The sequence below is a fragment of the Tympanuchus pallidicinctus genome, unplaced genomic scaffold, assembly GCF_026119805.1.
Source record: "Tympanuchus pallidicinctus isolate F22 unplaced genomic scaffold, pur_lepc_1.0 scaffold16, whole genome shotgun sequence".
Taxonomy (NCBI): domain Eukaryota; kingdom Metazoa; phylum Chordata; class Aves; order Galliformes; family Phasianidae; genus Tympanuchus; species Tympanuchus pallidicinctus.
This window is the reverse complement of record NW_026294679.1, coordinates 7,926,319-7,952,120: the sequence shown is the minus strand read 5'-3', so window position 1 is coordinate 7,952,120 and position 25,802 is coordinate 7,926,319. Positions and strand designations below refer to the sequence as shown.

Sequence of the window (25,802 nt, the reverse complement as noted above, 5' to 3'; positions counted from 1 at the left end):
TGGGTGCAAACCCAAACATCTATCCCCCATGGAAAAAAACATCAGAAAGGAACAATTTACTTATGGAATGAACAAGGCAGATACTTAAAAGTGTCCACAAAGGGCAGGTTGGCACAGACCTGAGTAAAAAAATTGCTGACGACACTATTTAAGAGTCATTATGTTTGATATTAGGATTCAACCAAATTATTATGGTTGTCAAGTCTACTCTGAACAAAAAAAAAAAAAAGTTACTAAATTTTGTCAGCTACAAATGGTCAGGATTTGAGCTTTCTGTCTCAGTTGATCATAACACCTCCACTGGGTATGCTTAGAGAGCCTCCTATGCAAGAGATGGGGATACACTGTTCTGCTTAACCTATGCCTGAATGCTGACAATGTACTGGCACAAGGTGCAGTCAACAACTGGCACACTGAAAATAGACACTAATCTGATGAGCAATAGGTATGGCACAAAGTCCTGCAAACACTTAAGGCTGTTCAAAAGAGGTGATTAATATGAACATACACATACTTCCATTTTCTTTTAAAAATATATGGTTACAGAACAAAACTCGTGCTACAATTACTGCTGTGTTTCTTCATGGTATTCCTTAGGGAACTGGGAGCAATTTTATGTTGACTATGTTATATCACCGTAACATTTATAATGCTCACACCTGTGAACCTAAATAATGTGGTGGTCTTCCAGTTTCCTTTTTCACACACCTTTTCACGCTTTTTCAAACTGCCATCATGTTTATATAGATGACAGCTATTAGGGTCATAGTGGCTAGGCTGTCTCTTCTTTATTTAGCACTGGGCACGCTACCAGCTGCTGCCTCTTTGTGTCTATCTACTCCAGGAGCAAATTTATCATTTATTTTCTAGGTAACCCTTGTTTTGATCCCACACAAGGAACAAAGACGTATATCCCCCTTCTCTTTCAGCACATTCCTGAAATGAGCACAGAGAGGTGCTGAAAACAGCCCATCCCCAAACCAGAAAGACTTCAACCAGGAGCCGATTTAACACCGAGGATCTGGACGGGACTCCAGGATGCTCTGTGCACCACATGTTCCTTCCAAGCCAAGAGGCTTCTCATAGCTAGTTTTCACAAATAGAACTTACTTCATGTCAGCAGAGACAGAGCATGCTTGTTTCTTTTCACCAGAACACAGATTACCAACTTGTCTGAAAGTCAGCCAATGTTTTCAAGTTCTCCTTCTCGGAGAGCATATCCTAAAAGAGAAGTAGGGTAACATCCTGTGCAGCAACATCATTCCCAGCAATGCCCGTTCCAAGCACACTATTTTCCCTCACATCCATACCGTCCCAGTTCTGCTGGAATCTATTGAAGACTTTCCCATTCCTGAGCATCTCAAAACCATCCTGTTGTATGGTCTGTGCTTCACCATTCTGGGTTGAAACTAGAGTTGCTATCAGAAAAGAGAATTTATCAAAAAAACAAGTATTGTACAGTGTCATTACAAAGTAAATGTTCCATTTTGATCATGCAAGGAATTAAATCACAAAACCAGTGCAAGTTTGTTATCTTGACAAATCTTAGCAAGACATTTTTTCTTCAGTTAAAAGCTCATTGTGGCTTTTTTCCTCCCTTAGTAGGGCCCCATAAAGGCTTTTTGATATCAATGAAAATCTTAAAAGGCTTTACTTAACAGTAGAACCTTAATCAATGTGGTTTAAAAGTACCTCAGTTACACACAAAGTACAAGGAGACAGTACCTTGAAAGTGCAAATTAGTAGGAAGAAACATTGTTACCTCTCCAAGCACCTTTTATTCATCGAATTAACTGCATAGAAAACTATACAGCGTGCCTGCATCGAGAATCTGAATCTAAAAGCACACAAAATAACCTCTTAACAGACATTCAAGTCAGGGCCGCCTTCTCTGTCACTCCTGAATAGCAGCTGTGCCCTTCCAGCCGCATGAATAGCAGGAAGCCGGGCTCTATAAATCCTGGCAACCACATCTTCCCTCTTTTGCAAAAATAGAAATTAGAAAAAGGTGCAGTTCCACCACACAAACTGGGGGTACTATCCACTGTTAAAAGCTGCCTGTAGAAATTCAGACACGAGCCCAAATTCATCATAATCTTCTCTAACCACATAGCTAATTAGATAACCTGGGCTCACAGCATTTTATTCGTGTTAACCACATTCAGCATAGTAGCAAACACTGCTTCCAAAAAAAACCAGAAGTTGGAAAATATTTATCAAGACATGAAGAAAAACAGCTATGGGACTACTTTCCAAATATGTACAGTAGGCTTTTGCATTTTGTTTCGGAAACCAGCAAACAACTGTTCACATTTCTCAAATTCTGCTTACATTTTCCTTTTGTTGCCAGTGTCTGGAAAACTGAATAGCGGGAAGATTTTGCAAATGTTGCCAAAGAGCAAGAGAAAGTGAGAGCAGGAATGGAGAGAAATGGGGAAAAAAAAGAATCGAAAGGACAAAAAGGCAGAGCGGAGAAAGAAATGTAGAGGATGTAGCTCAACTTAAATTAAAAGTTTGAAGAAAACTGTGCAAGGCATGCACAGCACAGCCCATGCAGACAACGTCCACATGGTCCAAATATTCCCATTTAATATACATAAAAACGTAACAGCTGTAAGTTAGGAGGGAACATCCTGAGAGTCACTCAAGTTCTTCCACCTAGAAATATCCTCGCCTCTGCCTCTCAAGTCACAGCAAAGCCCCATCCTTGTTTTCACAGATGTCGTGCAGAACGTAGCACAGTTATTATTCCAGACAGGTACTATTTTGTTGCCTCAAGCCTTCTAGTTTGTACCTGCCATCTACCTTTCAATTTCCCAAAGGCATGCTGCATTGTCATCCTGCAGCTGCTTACACGGTGGTTAAACATTCCTTTTCTACAATGCAAATATCCAGCCAAAGGCTTCCTTATTAATGTTTTTAGAGAGTAGAGTGAGTCTCCAGGGATAAGAGGAGGAATGCTGATGCATCACATTGCTGCCTCTTCCTTCTGCCCAGTAATGCATATGGCCAGCTATGCAATAGTACACATGAAAAAATATTTCCTTCCTGACCCTTCTTGAGGTAGCAATCATTCTGTGCCCTGAAGCAAGATATTTCCTTTTACTTATATATTTTCTAATTTCTCCCTTACTCATCACTGAAAACCAGCTAGATTTTCTGAAATATCTAGCACCTTATTTTCCACTGAAATATTAAATTACCATGTAGTTAAGAACAGTTTTCCAGCACACTGAGGAATCAAGCTGATAGAGCTGTAGATGTCCCTGTTCACTGAAGGGAAGTTGGACCAGATGACCTTCAAAGGCTCTTGCAAACTCAAACAATTCTGTGAAACACAATATGGTTTTTTCAATAGCATTACAATGACTTGCAGAATGGAGATGTTTTTAGATAGGCCAATTTGGCCATGAGGACCAGATGACAATATATAAACATTTTCATTGAGATATAGGAAACCACAGATGGCATACCATATATGGATTTCCAAGGTAATACACACACATCATCAGGAAAGGGTATTTGGATGTTCAGGAGCCAGTCCCAGTCATTGCTGATTATGCCACGGTCCTGATCAAAGGGCTGGAGCATCACTCTTAGGAAGAAAAGTGGAGTTGGGCTTGTTTAGAAGGCTCATGGGAGACCAGTACTTGAAGAGAACATATAAGCAGGAGTGGAACCAAATTTTTACATGGTCTGGAAGAGATAGGACAGGGGGGGAAGGCTTTAAACTAAAAAATGGGAAAATTAGGTTAGATGTTAGGCAGAAAATTACTCAGAAGGTGGTGATGGTAAGGCACTGACACAGGCTGCCCAGAGAAACTGTGCATTCCCCAACCCTAGAGGAGTCAGGGTCAGGTTGGTTGGAGCCTTGGGCAGCTTGTCAGGCAGGTGGTAAACCTGCCCATGGCAGGGGGTTTGGAAAACTCAGTGTTCTTTAAGGTCCCATCAGACCTAAGCCATTCTACAATTCTACAATTCTCTCCCATCTCACCTCTCCACACACTTACTTGAAGATCCCAGTTCCTCTGTTCCTCTGTTGTCCTTAAAGATCTATTACAGATTTGGAAATGGCGCTGGCTTCTTGAAAAGAAGCAGCTAACAGACGGCATGAGAGGAGCCATGGGTCTCTGTTAGAGCTTAATTTTCAGCAGCAAGCTTTGGCTCTATCTCCAACCAGGAGCTACAGGCATAATCCCACAGAGTGGAGCTCAGCCCGGCAGCAGCACAGACACTTGGTGAGAGCCACGCGCAGCTCAGACGCTGCTCGCTCACATCGAAGCAGTGACCTGTCGAGAAGCAAAAGGCTGTTTGTTACAAAGCCTGTGTTTTGTGCCAATTATGAGGCAGTTACACTGAAAAAACGTCGCTTTGATGTGAATCTCTTCAGGTAGTGAATGTTAAACACCGCACGCTGCTGGGTAGGTGTATGATTTTGCAGGATCGGAGCCCGCATCCAGGAGTAATTAGCAAGACTGTGCCAATCTCCAGCCCGTGCACTGAACTGCTGGGTCCGATGCAACGGCTCCACAGTGGGGTATCGTAATTAGCAGAGATGCAACACAGTGAATAATTGGAAAGACCAGGAAATGCCAATGAAGTTTATATAAGGAAAAAAAATTTCCTTAGATCTAGACAATCTCTCGTCACCATGAAACTTCAGGCTCCTCTTTCGAGGGGGTGTGAAGGAGCGCCGCTGTTAAAAAGCAGCAATTTTCTCTTCGCTGGGACGAAGCTGAGGGGGGACTGAGCTCCTCCACGGGGAGCGGAGCCGGAGGAGCCCAGCCGCACTCACAGCCCCGGGAGGCCGGGACAGACCCCGCCCCGCGCCGTGCCCGCAGGCCCCACCTCTGCTTTCGCTTTTCCTTTCGCTTCCGCCTGCCCGGAGCTCAGCGCTAAGGCAAGCCCCGCTGCCGGTTCCCTGCCCCTCGGGTCCCTCGGGCTTCGCACCCCTCCCCTCCGCCCCTCTCCCTCCCGCCTCGCACCTCAGGGCGCTGGAAGCGCTCCGGCCATTCGTGTGGCTGCACAGCCGTTTCCTCGCGAAGGGCACGGAGCGTCGTTTGCAGTCGGCGGCGCCGATTTCCTCCACCTGCATGGGTGGGACCGCTCCGCTGGGGCAGCTTCTCCTGCTGCCTGTGGCCTGCACGCTTTCCGTTCTTTCCTAAGGCCTGTACGCTGTTGATACAGACAAAACAGAAGTTAAAAATTGAGATTCCATCCTTGGAAGATGGTAGAGTTTCTTTCAAGCCTATTTGCACGTATCAGCTTTCTTCCCAACACGCTTCTTTCCAGATCACGAAAAATTTTCCAGCAGCTAATTGTAAGATCTTAAATCATAAAATGATTTTCACTTCTGTTCTTATGTGCCGTGTTCAGAGCGGTGTTAGACAAGAGACTTTTAGGCATTCACCACAGGCATGTACATGCACAGGCGATGGCCAGGCATGTACTGCATCACCAGCAATCTATAGGTGCGCTTAGTTGGTGAAGGACCACATAGCATAACAAACTGGCAGTCTCCTACGCGTCCAGTTAGTGGTTTTGGTTAGGAAGTACTGAAATAACAGTGCTCACTGAGAGATGCTTACATTCTTGTACTTTTACTTGTAGATGTCAGGAGATCAGCATGCAGGCCGTTCCTCTGAAGAGAAAAGTAATGGAGACCAAGATGATATAGTCGATGCAAAACCAGACAGAAGTAGCAGACTCTCACTTTTTGCCAAGTAAGTTACTACTTTCATTTCCATTTTTCTTTTTGCCAGCTATGATACTGCCTTTCTAATGGGATTGCAGTGTTCAGTTTGCCATGCCCAAGTGCCAAAGAGTGTCTGCTAGGCAGCCTATGCTGTGTAAAGTCTGACATATTTAATCTGTACCCTACTGCTGAACAGCCTTCACACTGCTCTGATTTACAGAGACCTGTAATATCTCCCATCAGCTTACTTGGTAGTCGAGAGACCACTAAGTTCATTTCGCATCAGATGTAGCCCCTCATCTTAAACACTGCCCTTTTGTGGAGCTGGGAATTAAATATGCCATTAATAATCTATTTTGCTGCATTCAGCTCTGCTAATCTCCTACATCATTGGAACCCCCTGCTGACTATTTAAGTTAGTTTAAAGCCTGGATGTGCCATCTAGACTGTAGCACAAAGAAGCCTCACTGAGTCTAGAGATGTAACCTATTACAGAATAAATTAAAAGCCTTTCATTTTAGCCCAGTAGACTCACCGAAGCATAATTTTACTTTCATTAAATGTACAGGCAGCAAGAATTATCTACTGTTTTACAGACAAGGAGCACATAAATGTAACCAAAAATGCAAAAGCTAAAAAAAAAAAAAAAAAAAAAAACCAATGTGCAAAATTAACAAATGCTGTTGAATATCAGGAAATACTAATTAATGTGGTAAACATATTGTATTTATTACAAATACTTGTATTTACAGAGGCTTAATTTTTTTTATTGTTCTTGGACATATCCACATTCAAGTGAACAATATAATTCAAAGTACGTAAGGAATGTCATTTTATTTTTGTAGCACATTATATGAACATGATGGGTGTAACAAATCTGAGAGAGATGCGAGAGAAGTGAAGTTGCTTTCTTCTTAGATGACTTTTGATGTGCTGTTAAGCAAATCACTGAAGTTTTCTCTCATTTTCTCATTTCTCAAATGCATTTTAAGATGTATACACATTAATTTCCACAAATGCACATTATACCAAATAGACAATTTAATGTTTGTTCCTAAAACTTCAAGTATTTTCCCAAGTTTTCTTTTAAAATTTCTAAAATGCGTGTTTTAAAGTATGACATCTTCTTTAGAAGAAGCGATATGCTAATATTGTTACTCAATTATGCAACTCAAAGTTAATCATTCCCAAAGGAAAAGCAAGAATCAGCACTTCTATCACTTTTCTTTTTCATAAGAAATTTTCCAAGTAATTTGGCTATTCATCAGCTTGAGACATTCATCTTTTGGGAAATCCTTGAAGATACAAATTTGAAACATCTTTTGCTAGAAGTAGAAAGGAACTCAGATAAAATAAATGCTGAAGAAAAAATATGAGAAGTCTGAGATGATTCAGTATAGATTTTGTAGTAAAAAATTGAGTCTGGAATTATCTATCAGTGCTGCTTGGCAAAAGCGATGTTGGCCTGAAGAGGAATGAGTTGTTCTACAGAGAGGGTCTTAAAAATCCAAGTGCTCTGATAAGGTCATTGTCTTATAGATACTCTCTGGCCTGCAGGAACACAGAAAAGGAATGTGAGAGGATAAAGGAAGATGGTTTAATGACCAAAAAGAGCAGCAGTCACAAAGGAGAAAGTGAATAGAGAATGATTGATTGCTCATTGGCCTCACAAAAAAATAAGAGACATCCAATGAAGTTTATAGAGTAAGATTAAAACAATCACTAAGATATATTTTTTCCATGGTACAGAGCAGAGTCATAAAATTTAAGCCACAAGATACTCATCTAGATTCTTCTGAACTCATCTGAAATAGCAGCGTATGCATGTGTGGAAATATTAATGTTAAAATCTTTGATATGAGATGCCCCTAAATCAGATTTCTGCAAGAATATATTCTGGACCAAATTTCTTTAGTTTGTTCTCTTAAAACTCATTACTGGTCAATAACAGATACTGGGCTCAGTTTGCTTTTAATTGGATCCTGACCAGCTGTGATTTGATGGCCAAGGCTCCTTTTTGGCAATGTAAACTTAATATTCGTTTAATTAAAAAAAAAGTGTCTAGAAAGCTTTAGATTGACTACACTTTTTTTTTGTTTTGCTGATCCAGTTTCTACCACCGGTGCAGTACTTTCATGGAGAGTGGCTCTGGGCAGCCTGTTTTGGTGGTTGGACACCCTGCACATAGCAGGGGGGTTGAAACCAGATGATCATTCTGGTCCTTTTCAACCCAGGCCATTTTATGATTCTATGGAAGTCAGCATACAGTTTCACTTATATATAAAAAAAAAAATCAAAATGTATTTAAATATAAGCTTAAAAAAAAATAAGCTCAATGAGAAAACAAGTATTTTCTACTGTTAAACAAGCATGTGAATTGTAATGAGAAAGAAAACAGAACAGCAAGAAACTAAAATCAGAGCTACGCAGACAGAGCAACTACTTCCAGTACCTTCACAGATACCTGTCTCTGGACAGAAACGTAGATAGCCATCGCAGTAAACAGAGATAGGTGAGAATCTTCAAATTTCTCTAATAAGACCATGACTGTGGCTCACCAAGCAGGAAGCAGAGCTCAGAGCAAGCCACAGACAGGGCAGACTCTTCTGTGTGCACCACAGTTTGGGGGAATTCTCTTCTGTGCATTTCCTTTTCTTGGAAAGAGTGCTACAACTTCAATAACGGCAGAAAAGTGTTTGGGATCGTTAGGCGGTTGTTGGTATTTGTAGCCACTAGATGGCAGAAAGGCTTTACTTTTGTTTACTACAAAATTTGCAGAAGACGAACTTTATGAGACCCGCAGTTGACCAAAAAGACTACGTTTCAGAAGGCAGACACAGCAAGATGCACTACGGCAACCTTGAGCAAAACAAGATTTTAAAAGACATGATAGCAAATATTGAGTTGGGAATTGAGACACATTTTTAATGATAATTAAAAGCAAACAGAACTTTTCCCATATAAACTTTTCTGTGCTGTGTGTGCTCACATCACCATCTTCGAGACCTTAGAAATAACCTCGTTTCTCCAAAAGATTATTTAGTTTCTTTACTTGGAATCTTCAGCTAGAGAACTCTGTTAGGAGGATTGAGGAAACATAGCAGCCAAACCTATTTGAGCATCCAGGTAGCATAATTTAGCATGGAATAGAATTCAGGTCCCATTGTTAACTAGAGCTAGAATTTCTCCTACTCCTAATGTGTTTTGTCATTTGTTTGTTTAAAGCTGCATCTAAAAATTCCCAAGGTTTGGTAGACCAGCACTCACATGTTCAATAATCAGGACTGTGAACTTCAGTGAAGAAGTATAATGCAGAAGAAGGTAGTTGTTAGTAATGTACAGATACCAGTTTTATACGCGTTAATTTTGTAGAACCCTTTGTCCTTTGGTTACTTTTATTCACTGCAGCCCCGCTGTCTGATGTACAGTCAAAATTTCCCTTATTTGGAAAGGGAAGATATTGTTTAAATATATATTTAAGAATTACAAATGCCTATTTACCACTGAAGCTGTGTGATTCAGTAGTATCTTTAGAGTAAAAAAGGTGAAATGTATTGTAACAAGAGCTCCATGAGTCTGGTGGGGTACACCCTTGTGTGCTCACTAAGAGTCCTCCAGCTGTTTAAAACAGTAGAAGTTATTTATTTCTACTAAATCAGGCCACCATAAAGTTTGGGACAACATTCTAATTAATTTGGAAGCTTTCTATAAACATCAGTGCATATCTTACTGCAACAGTTCAAGAGTTATGATGCCTACCAATAAAACAGCCAAAGTTTGTAAACCCATGTAACAATCAGAAAGAGCAACACAGTGGAATGGTGATACAGGAGGTGTAACAGCAAAGGCAGTAGTGCAACGGAAAGGCATTACAAAGGAAAAGAAGCGCTCACCCATCTCTGAAGATCCAGGCTTACAGAAAAAAACTCTACAAGAGAAGGTTCTCCAACCAGAGATCCCATCCTAGCAGCAGTCAGCCCTTAAATGAGGTCGAAGAGAAGTGCAGCCAGGCTTCACCCCTCTGGTCATGCAGCTGAATTGCCTTCACCTGTGCTCCCAGGGCTGACTCTGTCCTTTCCACAGGTGATCAATCAGTGGTTCAAGCCCTGACTCAACAGTTACCGTACAACTAGTATTTAGATTCAAAAGATACATAGGAATGTTGTCTTGTTTGTTTTTCATTCGTATGGTGTTAATTTAGGCTACAGGACACAAAAATAAGGAAGCGCAGTGTTACTTAAACTGTTTTAACTTCATGAGCTCTATCTCAGTACAGTCACATTTCTCAACATAAATAATCTTGTCCTTCAAAGAATAAATACTCATTTTTGAGATTCAACTTCAGCTGAACCTCAGCTATGGAGCTCCAAAGGAGTGGAAAATTGTCTTTGTTTCAGTCTTGTTGTTTTGTTATTCTTCCATTTTTTTCAGGAGGTGTTTTGTACCCAGTTTTGATTATCAACAGTTTCTTTATATTTAGTTCATAGGAAGTTTTGCAGTTAGTACTTGACAAAGAACAGTTTCACATAGTTTATATTTTTTCCATCTCAAAGCTGTGTATCTTTTCCAGAGTTGTCCATTTTATATTTTTGGGCCTTTCGGAAACAGTAGACTTGAATGAACTGCTTAGAAAAATTACTGCTAACATCATATGTTTAAGAAGTAACTGTATTTGCTTCTACACCAGCTGTTCCTGCCTTGAAATTAATATGTTCACATTCAGATGATGCTTTGGGTGATATTTCCTCTTTTCAACATAACTTTTTACACTTTTAAATTCTAAAATACAGTTCTGTTATAGGTTTTCCAGCCACAGAATATTAGAAACCTTTCAAAAACAAATACTGCTTATCTCTTTTATCCTTACATTGTGTACTACAAGTAAGTTACTTACTGAGTAACAGCCGAACAATCATCCGAATTTACGCTCTGAGCTGAAACCAAACTGAGCTCCTGCTTCAGCCACAGGTTTCCTTTCTATCTCTAAGCAAATCACTGAAGGCATTTTTTAATCCTATAAGTGAGTGATGATCTTTCCTTTTACTATCCTCACTCTGAAGTTCAGTGCAATTTCATTTTAATTTGTTTGGGGTTCTGCTTTTCCCAAGCTAAATACCAACATATGTCCTCCAAAGTGATGAACATATAGTTTCAGAAGTAATGGGTTCTAGGAACTCTTGTCTGCTAATGTTAATTCCTACACATACAGTGAAAGAGCTTTTAACAGACGTGATACAACAGAGGTGTTCCTTTTCGTTACTCATTCTTGAGCTGGAGGCTCATTTTCAGTTTTGTTATGATCATTTTTGTTAGATCTAGCTCTCAATTTCTACCGAACACCACAGGCATACAAACAGTTACAATGCTGCACAGGCATAGCAAACAGTTATAATGCTGCACAGTGCTTGTACTTTCCCTTGGACGCTTACTGAATGTACCATGTAGGAAATGCCCAATATCTTGAAATAGCACCTAAAGTACAAGAAGTAACTAATTCAGTTAGTGTTCACTTCCAGTCTCTTTGCAGACTTCCTCAGGTGAAGCACAGCAAACACTGGATTGTTCCTGAACTGTATCTGGAGCAATCGCAGCAGTGATCAAGTAGCCTAATTCCTTTTTATTGCAGTAATTTTTTCCTTCATTGCAATGAACTCTATGCTGTCAGCACTCAAAATGTGGAGGAAAGCTATAATACGTTTTAATATTTAACCTTTTAAAGGAACCACAATAAATTAAGCTGTATTTTTGAATAATCTAGAACTGCATAAGAGTAAGTATGTAGGAAATAGTTCTGTGAATTAGAATACAAAAGAGGTCTTGTAAACTATCTATGTTGATGTTCATCATTTTCTTAGAAGCATTCATTGTGCAAATATTGTACTGATGGTTGGTTCCGGTTCTGCAAGAAGGTGTGGAGTTGTATTAAAAAGTAAAGCTTGCTGTGTCACCTCCATCTCAAGATCTGCTCTATTTTCCTACTCTTATCTAGGAACAGTGACAGGATCAGAGTGTGTTTTCCACTTGTCAGCAGAGGTGGATCAGGCCTGCATGACCTCTGTTTGCAGGACGATAGCTGTGAGGGTTTGAATAGCCCCATAGAAAAGTCCAGTGTGACCCACTGCTGACACATGCAGATCTTTGGGCCTGAGCACAGGGCATCCTGTTTCATGCTCCAATCTAGCCCCGAGCATGGTGGGCTCCTAGCATTACCAAGGGGATTAGACTTGCTCTTGAGCACAAGTTGAAGTCAGATGCAGTGTGGAGTGCCATTTGATGATGAGCCAAGGTACTGTGGAAAGTTATTTACCTCCTTCCTTCCCTGCCACCTGTTTGGGAACCTCGTGAATGAGCACCCTAAGGGAGTTTAGTTGTGAATTATAATTCTTCTGGCATTTTGCAATTGGTAATCCTAGATAGAATGTTCTCCTAGATATGTTATTCGGGGGTTTTGCTTTGTTTTGAGTCATCTTCCAAGCAGCCTGTGTAGAAATATATATACCTGCTAATTGTTCATAGTACCTATGACAGATAAAAGAGGCTTTTTATTTTTCTTTTACTGCATACTTGTGAGTTGCCTGTGTACATTATTTAGGATATGATCATGCAACATTTCAGTTTCCAGAACACCTTTGGAAGGTGTATGTGCTCAGGTTTTCCAGAGATGAGCAGAAAGCCTTTCAGCAAGCAACATTGTTTTTGGAAAAATTCTACCTTTTGAATGGTATTTGAATATTATTCCTCCATACCATGCAGGAAATTAATCAGGAAGCTGAATTACAAATTGATCATTAAGAATCTGGAATTTACTCAGTTTTGGTCAACTGCATATGTCACACCACAGAATTGTCATGCAGGCTGTCAATCATCCACACAGTTTTTGGTGCCCAAAGATAAGGATGACAGTACCTCATTCTTTTTTTCCTTCTTTTTTCAACTGTTGAGAAATGTGGGCAGTATTAGACATAATAAACTGTGCTGAAACATTTTCATGAAGTGGAACTGGCTTAGCACCAGCGTGCTCCATCTTGTTCATGTATATGTAAGGAATAAAATTGCAGCTCTGATTTTGATTTCGTTATGTTAAGGCCATCAGTCACAGAATTAGAAGGATGGTGGGATATTTGGCACTATGGGACATGATTTACTTCTGGGACTCAGTAGGTCAGATTGATGGTTGGCCTTGATGACCTTGAAGGACTTTTCCAACCTAGTTGATTCTATGACTCTATGATAAGTTTAGATACATTTTAGAAATCCAAGAATACCTGTAGTATACAAAGCATGCCACAAGTTCTAGCCTGAAGCTTCTTCTTTCAAACAGCTCAACTCCTTTTCTTCACATTTAGTTTCTAGATGTTCTGAACTGGGTTTCTCTGTTTTCCAAGTTCCTAGAAAGATTTCCCCTTCTCTTAATTGGAGAAGAACCTGAAACTAAAATGGCACCAAAAAGCTACTAGGTTAGTTCCGGTTTTGAAAAATATCTGAGAGATTTAAAATGTATTTTACTTCATTTTTCTAAAGTTGAAAGGTAATTTCCTTGGAACAAAGGTAAAATATATGGAATATAACAGTAGGAGCTGGGAGGCACTGTCTGTAAGCAAAGAATTCATAAGTACATCCAACAGAGTGAACATTTACAGTGAGTAAAATCAGTTCAGCAGATCCCTCAAAGTGAGGCCAGCGTTTGAAACACTGCAACGTTGCAACATTTTATTTAGGCACATAAGATCTTTGAAAAAAGAGTTTTAAATCTAAGAGATGTTCTGCAGATTAACCAGAAGCTGCAGGTTTGTAGAAACTTCTGAATGAGATTTTCTGGTTTGTTTTGCAAGTGATCAAACGAGAAGCGTGCTCGCACACAGGTGAGTCAGCTACAGCAGTGAGCACGCTGGTCACACGTTGATTTTGCTCGCCTCTGCAACTGTTGCCCTTGTGGAGCTTTGTGGTAGGTGAGGCCCTGCTGTGGATGAAGCGAATAGACTTTAGATTGCGGTTTACGGGATGTGGAACACAGTCTTTCCTGTATTTCAGGGGAGTAATTGCAACCACATAAGCCATGTTAGATTCACTGTTAAGGTCCTGGGAGACTTTGGGGCTGTACTTTGAGGACTGCCATACTCTATGAACTGCAATCATGTGTATTTTGCAGTTGATGTGAAACTGTTAATGCCTACATGTAATTATTCAAGCTAATGATCAGTATTTGCTTCTGGACTGAAATCCTCTGTATACCTCCATCGTGCACAGTAGGAATGCATTTGTTCCGAGCACTGTTTTCCACCAGGGACATGCCAGTACACTGCTTCACCTACTCCAGGTAAATTTGCAAGACCGTGCAAATATTTGGCTGCTAAATATGGAATCACAGAATTGTGGAATGGTTTGGGTTGGAAGGGAGCTTTAAGATCACGAATTTCCAACCCCCCCTGCTGTAGGCAGAGACACCTCCCACTAGACCAGGTTGCTCACAGACCCATCCAGCCTGGCCTTCAATGCTTCCAGGGAATGGGCATTCACAACTTCCCTGGGCAGCCTGTTCCAGTGTCTCACCATCCTCACAGGAAAGAATCTCTGCCCAGTATCTACTCTAAACCTACCCTCTACCAGTTTAAAACCATTTCCCCTTGTCCTGTCGCTATACATCTTAATAAATGTTGCTTATGGCTCCTGTTCTGCTGTTGGAAGTGATGTAACATGCTACAAGAAACTTAGAAAATGCCAGGGGTTCGATTTAAAAAATGGAAACATTTTGTGGACTTTTTGCAAAATCTGTAACAGCACTGCTACGTATTTTGTAGTAGGAACCAAAGTAAGACTTTTGATATGACTGAAGGTATGAACCCAGACTCACCATGGGCAAACATGTCAATGAAAGCTTGGTTTGTTCCCAGCCCTATTAGTATCTCCGTAAGTCCAAGCAAATAATTCCATTGTTGACTTAACTCGTTTCTTTCAAGGAAAGAAATATTGCTACAACAATCTTGATTGCGTATTTATAGTTAGAAGGAGGATGTGGGGCACGTTTTTTTGGTAAGAAACAAGAGATACTTTCTCTGTTAATTCCTCATATCAGATTCATTCAAAAAAAAATCTTTTTCTCCAGTGATTTTAAATGATCTTTGTTCAGTCAGCTGGCAGTCTTACTGAAAAGACATCCTCAAGAAGTCATGAACTAATTACCAGCTTCAAATAAAGATGGAAGCTAAATATTTAGTATGGCTCTGATCTTGAGAAGGGTTACGAGCAGGCTTTCTTTTACTGTCTGACTAGTCCTATTGCTTTCAGTTTGCGTAAGCATGCTGGGCCATTTCCTGTCATTTTACCACTTCCTAAAAATGACTGTTCTGGCTTAGGAACTTTGGCAGAGTGTATATGAAGAAGAAAGCACCGATCAGACTCCATGTATCATTGATGAATATGAGCGTTAGACTCCAGTACTATCTATTTGATCAGTTTCACCATAATTTAAAATTTCTTTAAGGCTACAAGGCTATGAGAGGCACTAGGAGCCTAGGACTTTTTTCTGTGTTTAAAAGTTACTTTTCTGTATTGTGTTGTTTAGATTTGCTATTGTTTTTGAAATTGTTAGGCAGGTTTTCATTCATTTTGTGTAGTCTCCTTGCTATAGTAAAAAATATAGGTGAACTGATGGATATCATTCAGATGCTTTTAGGTGAACTTCTACTTTTTAGGTGCTATGTATCTGAAAAATAGATGGAAATCACATATGCTACTGTAGTACTCAGGAGAAAAAGTCTGAGAGCCTACAGTGTGTGGCAGGCAGATTGGAAACAGAGTGGAGATCTGTCAAAAGCCAATGTCACCAGCTGTGGCTCCTATTAGTATTTAAAGTGGATTTCACTTTGCATTCCAGCGTGTAGCATTGTTAGCATATGAGCCGGAATCACATAATCAGGCACAGTACAATAAATACAGTTTTAGTACTTGGACTAGCATTTATGGCTAATGCTTAGTCTTTGTCCCATATAATTTATGCTTTTTGGTTATTAACAGTAAAAGAATGATCATTTTATAAGAGATGCTTCAAATGGAGACACAATCATCTTGTCCAGAAATGTTGCAGTTCTGCCAACTTGATGCAATAACAATGGGAAAAGTCAACAGGATAATCTATTATTTGCATGCAGCTCTAAATCTACTTGACATTTTACCTAAACAAATCTGACAAAGAACAAAGAGTCTGCCTTGAAGAACTTAAGATCTAAAAAGCTCTGGTCAGGTTTAACAAGTGTCTTGTGCTTGTTATTACCAATAGATTTCAAGAGAAAAATAAATTCAAAGAGGGGAGTGTGTACAGTAATTAGAGGTGTACTAAGTATGGTGAAATTAGACTGGATGAAAGTATTAAAGCTGCACAGAAGTGTTAAAGCTGACAGCTTAGAGAGAAGGTTGTATAGGAGCAAGGCAAACCCACGTACATTCATCAGAAAGCAACAGACATGAGTAGACCACTGATTATTGAGACTAGAGTAAAAACAAAAGAATTAAATGCAGAACTTTGATTTGTCTAATTCATGCATTCTGTTTCTTGGTAACTTCCTCAGAAGGTAAAAATGATGAGGGGGCATCTAAGTGGTTAGCAGTAGAATAAAGAGCACTGAAGTTTTATGATATCTTCTGTCCCACAACATACAGTGCATGAAAGTTCTGTAGGTATTTGATGGGTTACCTGAGAAGATCGGTACTGTGGACTTCATCAGTCTGCCACTGCCATAATCTTCTTGCCTGGACTCAAAGGCTGACTACCCTATAATAACAAGAATCAAGCTCTTCTCCAATGCCAAAAGGTCTGGGGATTTCAGAAGCAATCCTGAGACAATGCGTTCTGTAAAAGACAGCATGTTTTATAAGACAAATTTTCTTTTGATAGAAACCTGTTAACAAGGTATTAAAAAGCAATATACAACTACCCATCATACTAATGGAGAATGTAAAGGAACTACAGGGAAAACAAACAGGAACCTCCTCCTATCCTATGAGAAGGAAGTGATTATCTTGAAATTTGTTTTATCCTTCTAATCCTCTGTCTGTTTGCCTATTTAAGTGACTGTTCTTTTCTGAAGAGCCTTGTTTCTGCCCTGGGTGTTTCTAGGTGTCACTGAATTGCTTGCTTTTAGGGCAGAGACACTCACATTTTCAGGAAAAAAAACAGTTGTCTGTCAGTTTCTATCAGTCTCTTTTTAAATTACTTTTAATTTTCAGGTTCAGAAAATGGATTGGTGTAATAGTTTCTACCCTAGATATTGCCTTTTTTTCATGTCTTCCTTCAATCCACTCCTCTCTCTTGAGACTTTTACCTGAGTCATGCTGCTACTGTTCCAAGGGGAGTCCATATATTACAGAAGACAGGCATTTTAAAAAATGTTTTATGTTTACTGGCTTTTAAACCTTGCACAAAGACGGACTTCATGGTTGGCATTAATTATGGAATGGAATGGAAGCAGAAGACCTCCACAGAAATATTGTGCTTTGCTTGAAGTTAATTAGAAGACATGACGAGAGACTGGAAGCTCTCCTGTTAAAGGATGCTATGTCATAATTCCCCATGGTAGCAAAGACAGTGCAGAGTGATGCTAGAAGAAGGGAAGCCAAAGGAGAGGAAATTGGGTCTGCTCAGAGACACTGTTTTCAACAGAACTGTAAAGATTTCATTTTCTTGAAAATAATCTTTACGTATAGTTAACAGGGGTGCTTTTATCCTTAAATTCTGATACCTTTACATATGGAAATCATAATTTACCAAAGCATAACAGAAAAAAAGTTTGGTGTGATAACTGTCATTTCTTTAGGCAGTCAAGATCTGAGTTCCTACGGGCGCAAATGAAGGTTTCTCCATTAACACTGACAGGATTTTCGTCGGTCATAATGATGAGAAATTTGGCCTTTGCTATTTAAAAGTTCAGTAACACAATGATAAATGCTATGGGAAACTTTCGTTTTGTATTTGAAATGTGAGAAGTTGATAATGATGTTTTTCCCAGGGTTGATGCTGAGTGTGGACTTGATGAAGTCACATTCCTAGGCATGCCGCTGTCAGGCCTAAGCCCTAGATTTAGAAACACTGTAAGAATAACTAGGAAAATGTGCAAGTTACTTGAGGATGCCAGAGTGGACTTTTGATTTTTCTGAACTCTCAGCTGAAAGAAGAGAACGTGAAATATGTGAGAGCAGTGATAGAAGAATGTTTCTGTCTGAGGGAAAAGATCAGAGTAGTGGAGTGAGGAATTGAGGCACGGCTGTAGTTAAAAACTAAAAGCAGAGGAAACAGTTGTAAAATTCAAGTTTCTGTTTAGTCTGGGCAAGTTTGAATCCAGAAAGAGGGAAATTAAAGACGTTGGATATCAGAGAAGCAGAAAGAAATAAAACTAAGAGCAGATAGTTGACAACAGTTTATAAAAGCACATAATTAACCCGTGGAAATGCTCTCAGAAAATACTGTGATTAGAAAGCTTAGAGAACAACAGTGGTAAACATTTATGTTAATGTGTCCAGTTCAAAGCGTAGAAAATCAAAATTTGTCTAGAAAGCTTTATGCTTTCAGTCTTAAGACAGCCTGTCACTGACAAGGAATTTCCCTTTAGGACTGATTAGTACATATTTATAACATTATTAGTCATTATTACAAGGTATGATTTAACTTGTTTAAACTGAAGAGTGGAACCTTAAACAATCAGCTTAAGCCACTCAGGCAATTCCCAAATTGCCCTATTTTGGCGTAGCAAACAGAATCAAAAAAAAAAAAAAAAACCAAAAAAAAAAAGAATTCTCCTTGGATTGCAGTGTGGGATAAGTGTACAGCACAACCTTTGCTTTCTTATTCATTCAATTTGGACAGATACCAAAAGATTTCTGGAACTATTTTGTTGTCTGCCAGTAAAGGAACGACAGGCGTAACCCCACAAGATACGCTGTGGTTGCTTATGATCTGATTATCCTGTTAAGCTCGGAAGCAATCATTAGAACAAAAGCATAGTATCCTTTGTGAAGGAATGGGGAAATTAAACGATGGATTCATGCGGATTGTTACACTGGCAAGGCTTGTCTGTGACCTTTGATGTTGAACAGCATAGAGCTTCTGGCATGCTTTTGGGAATACCAGCAGTAGCTATATCTCTTAAAGTCCTGAGAATTTCTGCATGAATGAGTGCAAACTATTGAACTCGGAAGTTAAGTGGTTTCAGAGAAGTTGTGTGGCTGCTTTACTGTGCCACTTAACCCCAGCTGCTATTTTCAGAGCAGTTCTTTGTTGGGTAATGTGACCGCATGACTTCTTGTCTCAAATTAGATTGTTTCTAGCATTCTGGAGTGGACAGTGTAAATATGATATTGCACCACATAGGTAGATCTATTCCAAGTGTTCAAAACTGTATGGATTGAACATCAACAGAAATTTGTGTAGAATACCCCTGAAAATATCTTAGTATATGTAACAGCCACTGCTAGTCGTACAGCATATTCAGGAAGTCAGTGAAGCTGGATAAATTTGTATAAACTTGAACAGGGCATGGGCTGAGGAAATTAGTCTCTTCATTGGCCTGAGTGCTTACTTCTTGTTTTGAATGTTCTTTTTCTCTTTTCTTTTTTCCAAAGAGTTGTCTTGTGATGTTGGACTAAGGGGAATTTTAGGCTAAAATAAGAATCCATGATCTCTTTGAAACCCAAATGTAACATTAGCATCATGCAGCTGTGGATAATTCTTTAAAATGGTTAAAATCTTTTCTTGAGGCTAAGCATATTTAATTATTGCTCTCAGAGCCCTCAAGAAGCAGTATGCAGGGAGAATACCAATATTTGGGTTTGACAGAATAAAACCCTGTACTTTAAGAGTATCAAAGACAATCCTCAAGTAGGTACAATTCAAAATCTTGTTTCACAGTTTCTAAAATAATTCTAAGAGAGGAGATGACAGTCAGATGATGGGTAAAAAAAGTGTAGAGAAAGCCTGCAAGATGCAACTATTTAATGTGGTCACTTATAACAGAGCATGAGGACACTCAAAGATAAGAAGAAACTGTTTTAAAATTGAATTGCCATGGCATTTGAACATAATGAATCATCTGGAGATGCTTTATTATGGTTTCCAGTTAGTCTTGCCCTTAAGTAATAAAAAATAGGACACTTGGAGACTCCAACAATTGCTAGAGACAACAATTGTTAAATGAGGAAGATAAGAAAGTACATTTCCTAAACATTTAATCAATCCACAGCAATCTCATCTCTCAAGACTATTAGTGAAGCAAATAGCTTGGGTAATTTTCTGGAAATATGTCAAAGTGAGAATACTGAAAGTACTTAATTGACATTATGGGACAAATCTAATTTTGTTTAAAAGAAATGGTACAGTACAGTTGGTTGTGCTGAAAAAATAGGTTTGTTTTCCGCTCAGACTGAAGCAATAAGTACTACTGGAAGCAAGATGCTGATACTTTCTTCTGCCCTTTCCCAAGTATTGTCTCTAAGCAGGCCTGCTCCAAAGCTTGCTTATATTTCTCATGTTTCATCGGAGCCTTTGAAGGCTTTCCTTGGCTTCAGTTCTGCTTGTGGAGATCACATCAACATCAGAAGTCACTTGGCTGGACAAAAAGGTCCACCTCAAAAAGCAAGCATTACTGAGTTCCTCGTGCTTGTATTTCAGGTGTGCGTGCAGGTTGTCATGGATTCATTCTATAATATTTAATTTAGAATAAATTGGTGGGTAGAGTCCATGCTGTCTCTCAGCATCTTTTTCTAATTCAGTCTAAGACTCTGTCGTATATCAGAAAGATCAGTGTACAGTTATTTTAGTGGAGAATGTTTACAGGATAAATCATATGTCTTCTCATCATCCTTGGAATAGTTATTAAGGAAGATCTGTCTGGGTTTACATGAATCACTTATAGTAAAATTAAAATAGTTCTTACATCCAGAACTGTAGTTTGCAAAAGACTGCTGCCAGCCTGGTATTTGGTCAAGATCTGCATGTCTGCAATTCACTCAGGGGTGATTTTACCATCATCTGTATCCAAATACTGAATGGAAATCATGAGACTCAAGCAATGAGTTATTATCTCTACATCTCTGTGTGAAATATGAAGGAAGAGAAACATAAGAGAAATAAAAACATCAGGTAGTGCTGCCCCAGTGGCATGGCTTAAGATAAATAAGCACCTTGCTTGTGACTGGTCATTAACAGTTTTTTCATTTGATTCACACAGGAAAAAGAAGAATGGAGAAGAAGAACAGCCAAAGCCCTCTCTCAGTAACCAGTACCGAATTGTTACACCCACATTCCAGTATAATATGAACTACAAGAAAGTTGGCAAATGTGTAATTATAAACAACAAAAATTTTGAAGACAAAACAGGTAACATTCTTTGTCCTGCTTGAGAAGGGAGGGCGAACCACATGACCTTCAGAGCTCCTTTCCAACCTAAGCCATTTTTGATTCTGTGATTCGATGACACTTATTACAGGTTTTAGAATTTTCATATTTTCATTAATCAGTAAACCTTTATTTTTAGGGCATGGAATTTTAATGACCATATTCACTTTAAGTAGCTGTTCATACTATTTGTTCCTGTTCTTTAAAACTTACATTAGAGTAGTTCTTTGTGGCTCCTTTGCAGTAGGTGGTTCAAAAAGCACGTCAGCTTGTTCTGCCAACTTCCAACTAAACTTCTGTCCTAGAATTTAAGGCTGTACTGTTAAAACCTGAACTTTGGTATCTGCGGCCCATGTCATCACTTCTCTGTCTCTGAGCTGCTCCTAATAGCTATAGCTGCACTACAAAAGCTAATAGCCATACCTGTGCTCTGTTCACAGTCTGGTGTCAGCTGCACTTTCCAGATTGCGTGCAGTTTTGAAACAGATATTTGTGAAATAGCCAACTTTGTAGGCTTTTTTTTTCTCTACAAGTTAGGCAAACAAATTAAATGAAGTGCTTATTCCAAAGAATTTACGTCAGTTTCCTTTAGGGGGTATCATGGGGAATCTTTTTTAACTTTTGAAGAGCTTTGTGCATATGTTACTCTGCATAACCAAAAGGAGATAGAATTCTCCACAGAGGTCCCATGTTTCAAGATGCTGGAGATAAACCAGCATTTTTCAGCATAAAATACATGTTCACATTGGACCTTGCATTATTTTGCATTGAAACAAGACTCATAGTTTGTTCTGAATGCCAAGGATGTTGTTAGAGGATTGTTTTAAATTCATGTCATCATGACATTGTTTATAAATTAAGAACATAAAGTTGCTTTTGGACATACAAATTATTTTAAATTGTGTAATGTGCAATCAACTGTACTATTTCTTTTCTGGTAGGAATGGGTACACGCAATGGCACTGACAAAGATGCTGGAGATCTCTCTAAGAGTTTCAGAAGCTTAGGTTTTGATGTTCACACATACAATGACCGAAGCTGTGAGGATATGAAAACACTACTGAAACAAGGTAAAAATTTAGAATTATAGAGTAATTTATTGTGTAAGGGACCTCTGGAGGTCACCTAAGTAATGCTCTGCACAGAGCAGGTCAGATTAGAGCAGAGTGCTTAGGCCCCACGAAGTGGAATTTTCTCTACAGAAAGATTTGATTTCTGAACAGATTAGCCTTAATTCTCCAGCTCCTCCTCCTCCAGTGTAAATTCAGAAATGCATAGTTTTGTTGTCATAGTAGTTGACAAATCTACTAAAATAATTCCATATAGTTAAGAGTTCAGCCTGTTGAATCAAGTGGGCTGAACTCTATGTTCATTTATTCAAGTTATTCATCACAGTCTTAAAAATTGGGCTGTGTTATCTTTACCTTCTCCTTTTTATGACTTCCAGTAGAGGCCCACTCTTCATTTAGTCTCAGAAAGATGTGTTTGATAAATATAATTTGTCATTTAAAACGTTGCCTCCTTTTGGCTAACAAGTATTTGATTTGTAGCTGCTGAAGAGAATCACAGTGATGCTGCTTGTTTTGCCTGTATCCTTCTAAGCCATGGGGAAGAAGGTCTCATTTATGGCACTGATGGACCCATGGCTATCAAACACCTGACTGCACTCTTCAGAGGAGACAAATGTAAAAGCCTGATAGGCAAACCCAAATTGTTTTTCATTCAGGTAAATATTATATCCTGCTGCAGTGGGGAAAACCTATTATGTCATTTGTTTTGTCGTGAAATGCTCTGAAAGTTATCTTGCTGAATTTGGTAGAGGTCTTGAGGAAAAAAACAGTGTGGAGAGAAGTTAAATACAGGTGACTTTTATCTTGTTTGCTTTGAAAAAGTGATTTACATGCAGGATTCTTAGATGTAAAGAACATATCGAAATATTCCTCATCCACTTTTTTGCACATGGATTCCATTTGTGCTGGGCAATACATGAACTTCAGACCATAGAGATAACCTCCATCTTGTGCAGACAGTGCTGAGAACAGTATGTGATTATCAATAGAAATAATTCTGTCCAAGTATGTTTGGATAAAGGCTGCATCTCCAAATTACTGCATTCTGCTAAATTCTTCAGTCTCCCTGAGTAGCCTTGTTTTCTACTTTCTTGCCTCTTATACATACAAAGTACTGCCAAAAACTACATTCATTTAAAAATGTTTTTTAAAAAAATATATTATAAAATACCTCATTTCTCCTTACTGGTCAAGTTCTCTTCATCTTCACTGGTGTTTCAGGCATGCCGAGGCTCTGAGTTTGATGAAGGTATACAAACTGACTCTGGACCTGCAAATGACACTCTGGAAACAGATGCCAATCCTAGATACAAAATCCCAGTAGAAGCAGATTTTCTGTTTGCATATTCCACTGTGCCAGGTAAAAAAAAAAGAGAAAAAAAGAAAAAAAGGGAGAGGGGTGGGGAGGGAGTTTTAGAGGCAAGAAGCCTAAAAATTTATCCTATCTTCAGTTGCCAATCAACATTTTTTATCTATAATAGTTACTCCAATAAAACGTGTTATTTTTACAGAACTGGCTTTTTCTCTGCCCTTATGCATCACAGCATAGGTAGCGATGGACAAGATGCTAAGACATGGTGTTTGGTTTGGCCAGTGTGTTCCATTTACTACTTTTGCAATGAGCTGAAACAGGAGGAAGCCCAAATCTGGCAGGTGACAAAGCACAGGCATTACAGATGGCAGAGGAAGGCAATACCAACCTTAGATAGGCTAGTTTAGTAACTATGTTGAGTTTACATGCAAGAAGAGGATGGGCTATAGCATGAACCTTTGCAAAAATATGCTTTATGAAAACATAGAGAATTGTACCTTAATATGCTGAAGGTTGGAGAGGTAATACACATTATTTTCCTTGTCTGTGAAACAAGGTTTGTGACAGGAGTAATAACGATTGAAGTTTTTGTGTGCAGTTGCTGCTTATCCAGAATCTTTCACACAAACTGGTACATTTCTCTCTGATGTTCCACTCTTCAGCACAAAGTCTTAAGAAGGAAGAGGGAAAAAAGCACGCTCTTTTATCTCTTTTCTGTAAGGTTATTATTCTTGGAGGAATCCTGGAAGAGGCTCTTGGTTTGTGCAGTCTCTGTGCTCTGTGCTAAATGAACATGGAAAGCAACTTGAGATCATGCAGATCCTCACACGGGTCAACTATGTGGTTGCCACGAATTTTGAATCACAGTCTGATGATCCACGCTTCAGTGAGAAGAAGCAGATTCCTTGTGTAGTCTCTATGCTTACTAAGGAACTTTACTTCTGAAAGCATATTTAATACAGCCAGTAATGTGAGATCGGGATAAATTTGGGGGTGAAGATTTGATTATAAATTGCAGTAACACAATTTTTAATAACAGAACTGTAATGACTCTAGATTTACATATTGTATAAGCTGGGGTACATGACAAATGGACAATAGGCAATATTTTAAAGACCACCTACATGCTGTGAATCAATCCTGTAGCTAATTTCTGATTTGTATGAGAATCGTAGACTCCATGATTCTATTACAAATAGTTTTGGTTTCTCTTAGTGTAGCTGTCTGAGAGTCAGTTACCTGACCCATAAAGGTTTACTCCAAAAAACAGATTGTAAAATCTGTAAAAAAACATATAAATGAAGCTCCATCTTTTCTTTCACTGCAATCTCATGGAATTGTAACTTCCTTGGAAATTTCCAAAGACCATCATATAATAAATATGTCCAGAGGTGAAACTGACTTTGTAGCTATTCAGGAGGGTGCTTCTTAGTCTAATAAATTTATTTCCATTTTAGAACACTCTTAAAGAAGAGTAATGGATGCACTGTGCTTAATATGGATGTCAATTTAGTTATCATTCTAGCATAAGGTTAATTTTATTTGCAGATAATTCAGCTGAATGGTATGGAAATGTATCAAATAGAAAGATTTTCATTTTGGTTTTTCTAAAAGTAGGCAAACTAATTAGATAATATCTTAATAAAATACCATTGTGAAGATTTTTGCAGATGACAATTAACTGAGAGAACAGCCTGACACAGTAGTCGTGCAGTTTCTCTGCTTGCAGAAATAAGAACACCTGCATGTTGATTCATAAGTTTTGAACCCAGAAAAAGTTGATGTCTAGACTTTGTTATAAAACATTAAAATTTAATGTTGAAACAACAGAATTATGTATTTCAGTAAGAAACGCACGTTTAGATTTAACTTCTATCTGTGAGGAATTTCACCAAGACCAGAAATACTTGAATCAGAAACCAGAAGTGCCTTTTTAGTTAATATATTGTCTTGATTTTGTACTTTGGAGTTATGTCAATGATGCTTATATTTCTAATTTTTATATTCTTTTTAAATATGATAGCTCAAAAAAGTAATTTTAATGGTTTGATTAGACTGATAAATGATAGGTTATTCACCCTTTTCCTAGTTATGGACTCTTACTTTTTTTAAATCTAAGAAAACAGGTGCATGCCGAGTTACCTCTTTATTGAGTATATTTTCTTACAGGAAATGTAGCATAGCGAGGCATATCTTTTTCATAAGTCAAATTTACAATTGTTTGAATTAAATAAATTATTGTTTTGTGAAAGTCTTGAGCATAATATCAATAAAGACCTGTTTTTTTAATTTCCTATGAACGTCTGCCTGGTGGTCATTTGATCTGGTGAAGTGAAAACCAAC

At 38.7% G+C, this 25,802-nt stretch overlaps 1 protein-coding gene and 1 long non-coding RNA gene across 4 annotated transcripts in view; one reads left to right on the top strand and one right to left on the bottom strand.

Annotated features, from left to right (window-relative positions):
* The window catches only part of CASP7 (caspase 7), a 131,788-nt gene extending 106,029 nt beyond the window's left edge, over positions 1-25,759 (top strand). The window contains exons 1-7 of one of the 3 annotated variants that reach the window (XM_052677686.1): positions 4,850-4,900; positions 5,611-5,723; positions 20,911-21,059; positions 22,019-22,147; positions 22,628-22,803; positions 23,369-23,507; positions 24,181-25,759. In XM_052677686.1, coding sequence (XP_052533646.1) covers positions 5,611-5,723; positions 20,911-21,059; positions 22,019-22,147; positions 22,628-22,803; positions 23,369-23,507; positions 24,181-24,404 — 930 coding nt within the window. In that variant the 5' untranslated portion in view covers positions 4,850-4,900 and the 3' untranslated portion in view covers positions 24,405-25,759. Of the gene's footprint in view, positions 1-4,849; positions 4,901-5,152; positions 5,231-5,610; positions 5,724-20,910; positions 21,060-22,018; positions 22,148-22,627; positions 22,804-23,368; positions 23,508-24,180 lie in introns of those variants that run through there. The other 2 variants (XM_052677685.1, XM_052677687.1) reach the window with 2 other exon arrangements.
* On the bottom strand, positions 5,920-20,914 carry LOC128077976 (uncharacterized). The gene is made up of 4 exons (XR_008205247.1): positions 20,617-20,914; positions 16,386-16,541; positions 9,589-13,655; positions 5,920-8,554 (listed from the first exon to the last, which is right to left on the bottom strand). It is a non-coding gene; the product is annotated as an uncharacterized LOC128077976 (long non-coding RNA).
* Positions 25,760-25,802: the final 43 nt, after the last annotated feature.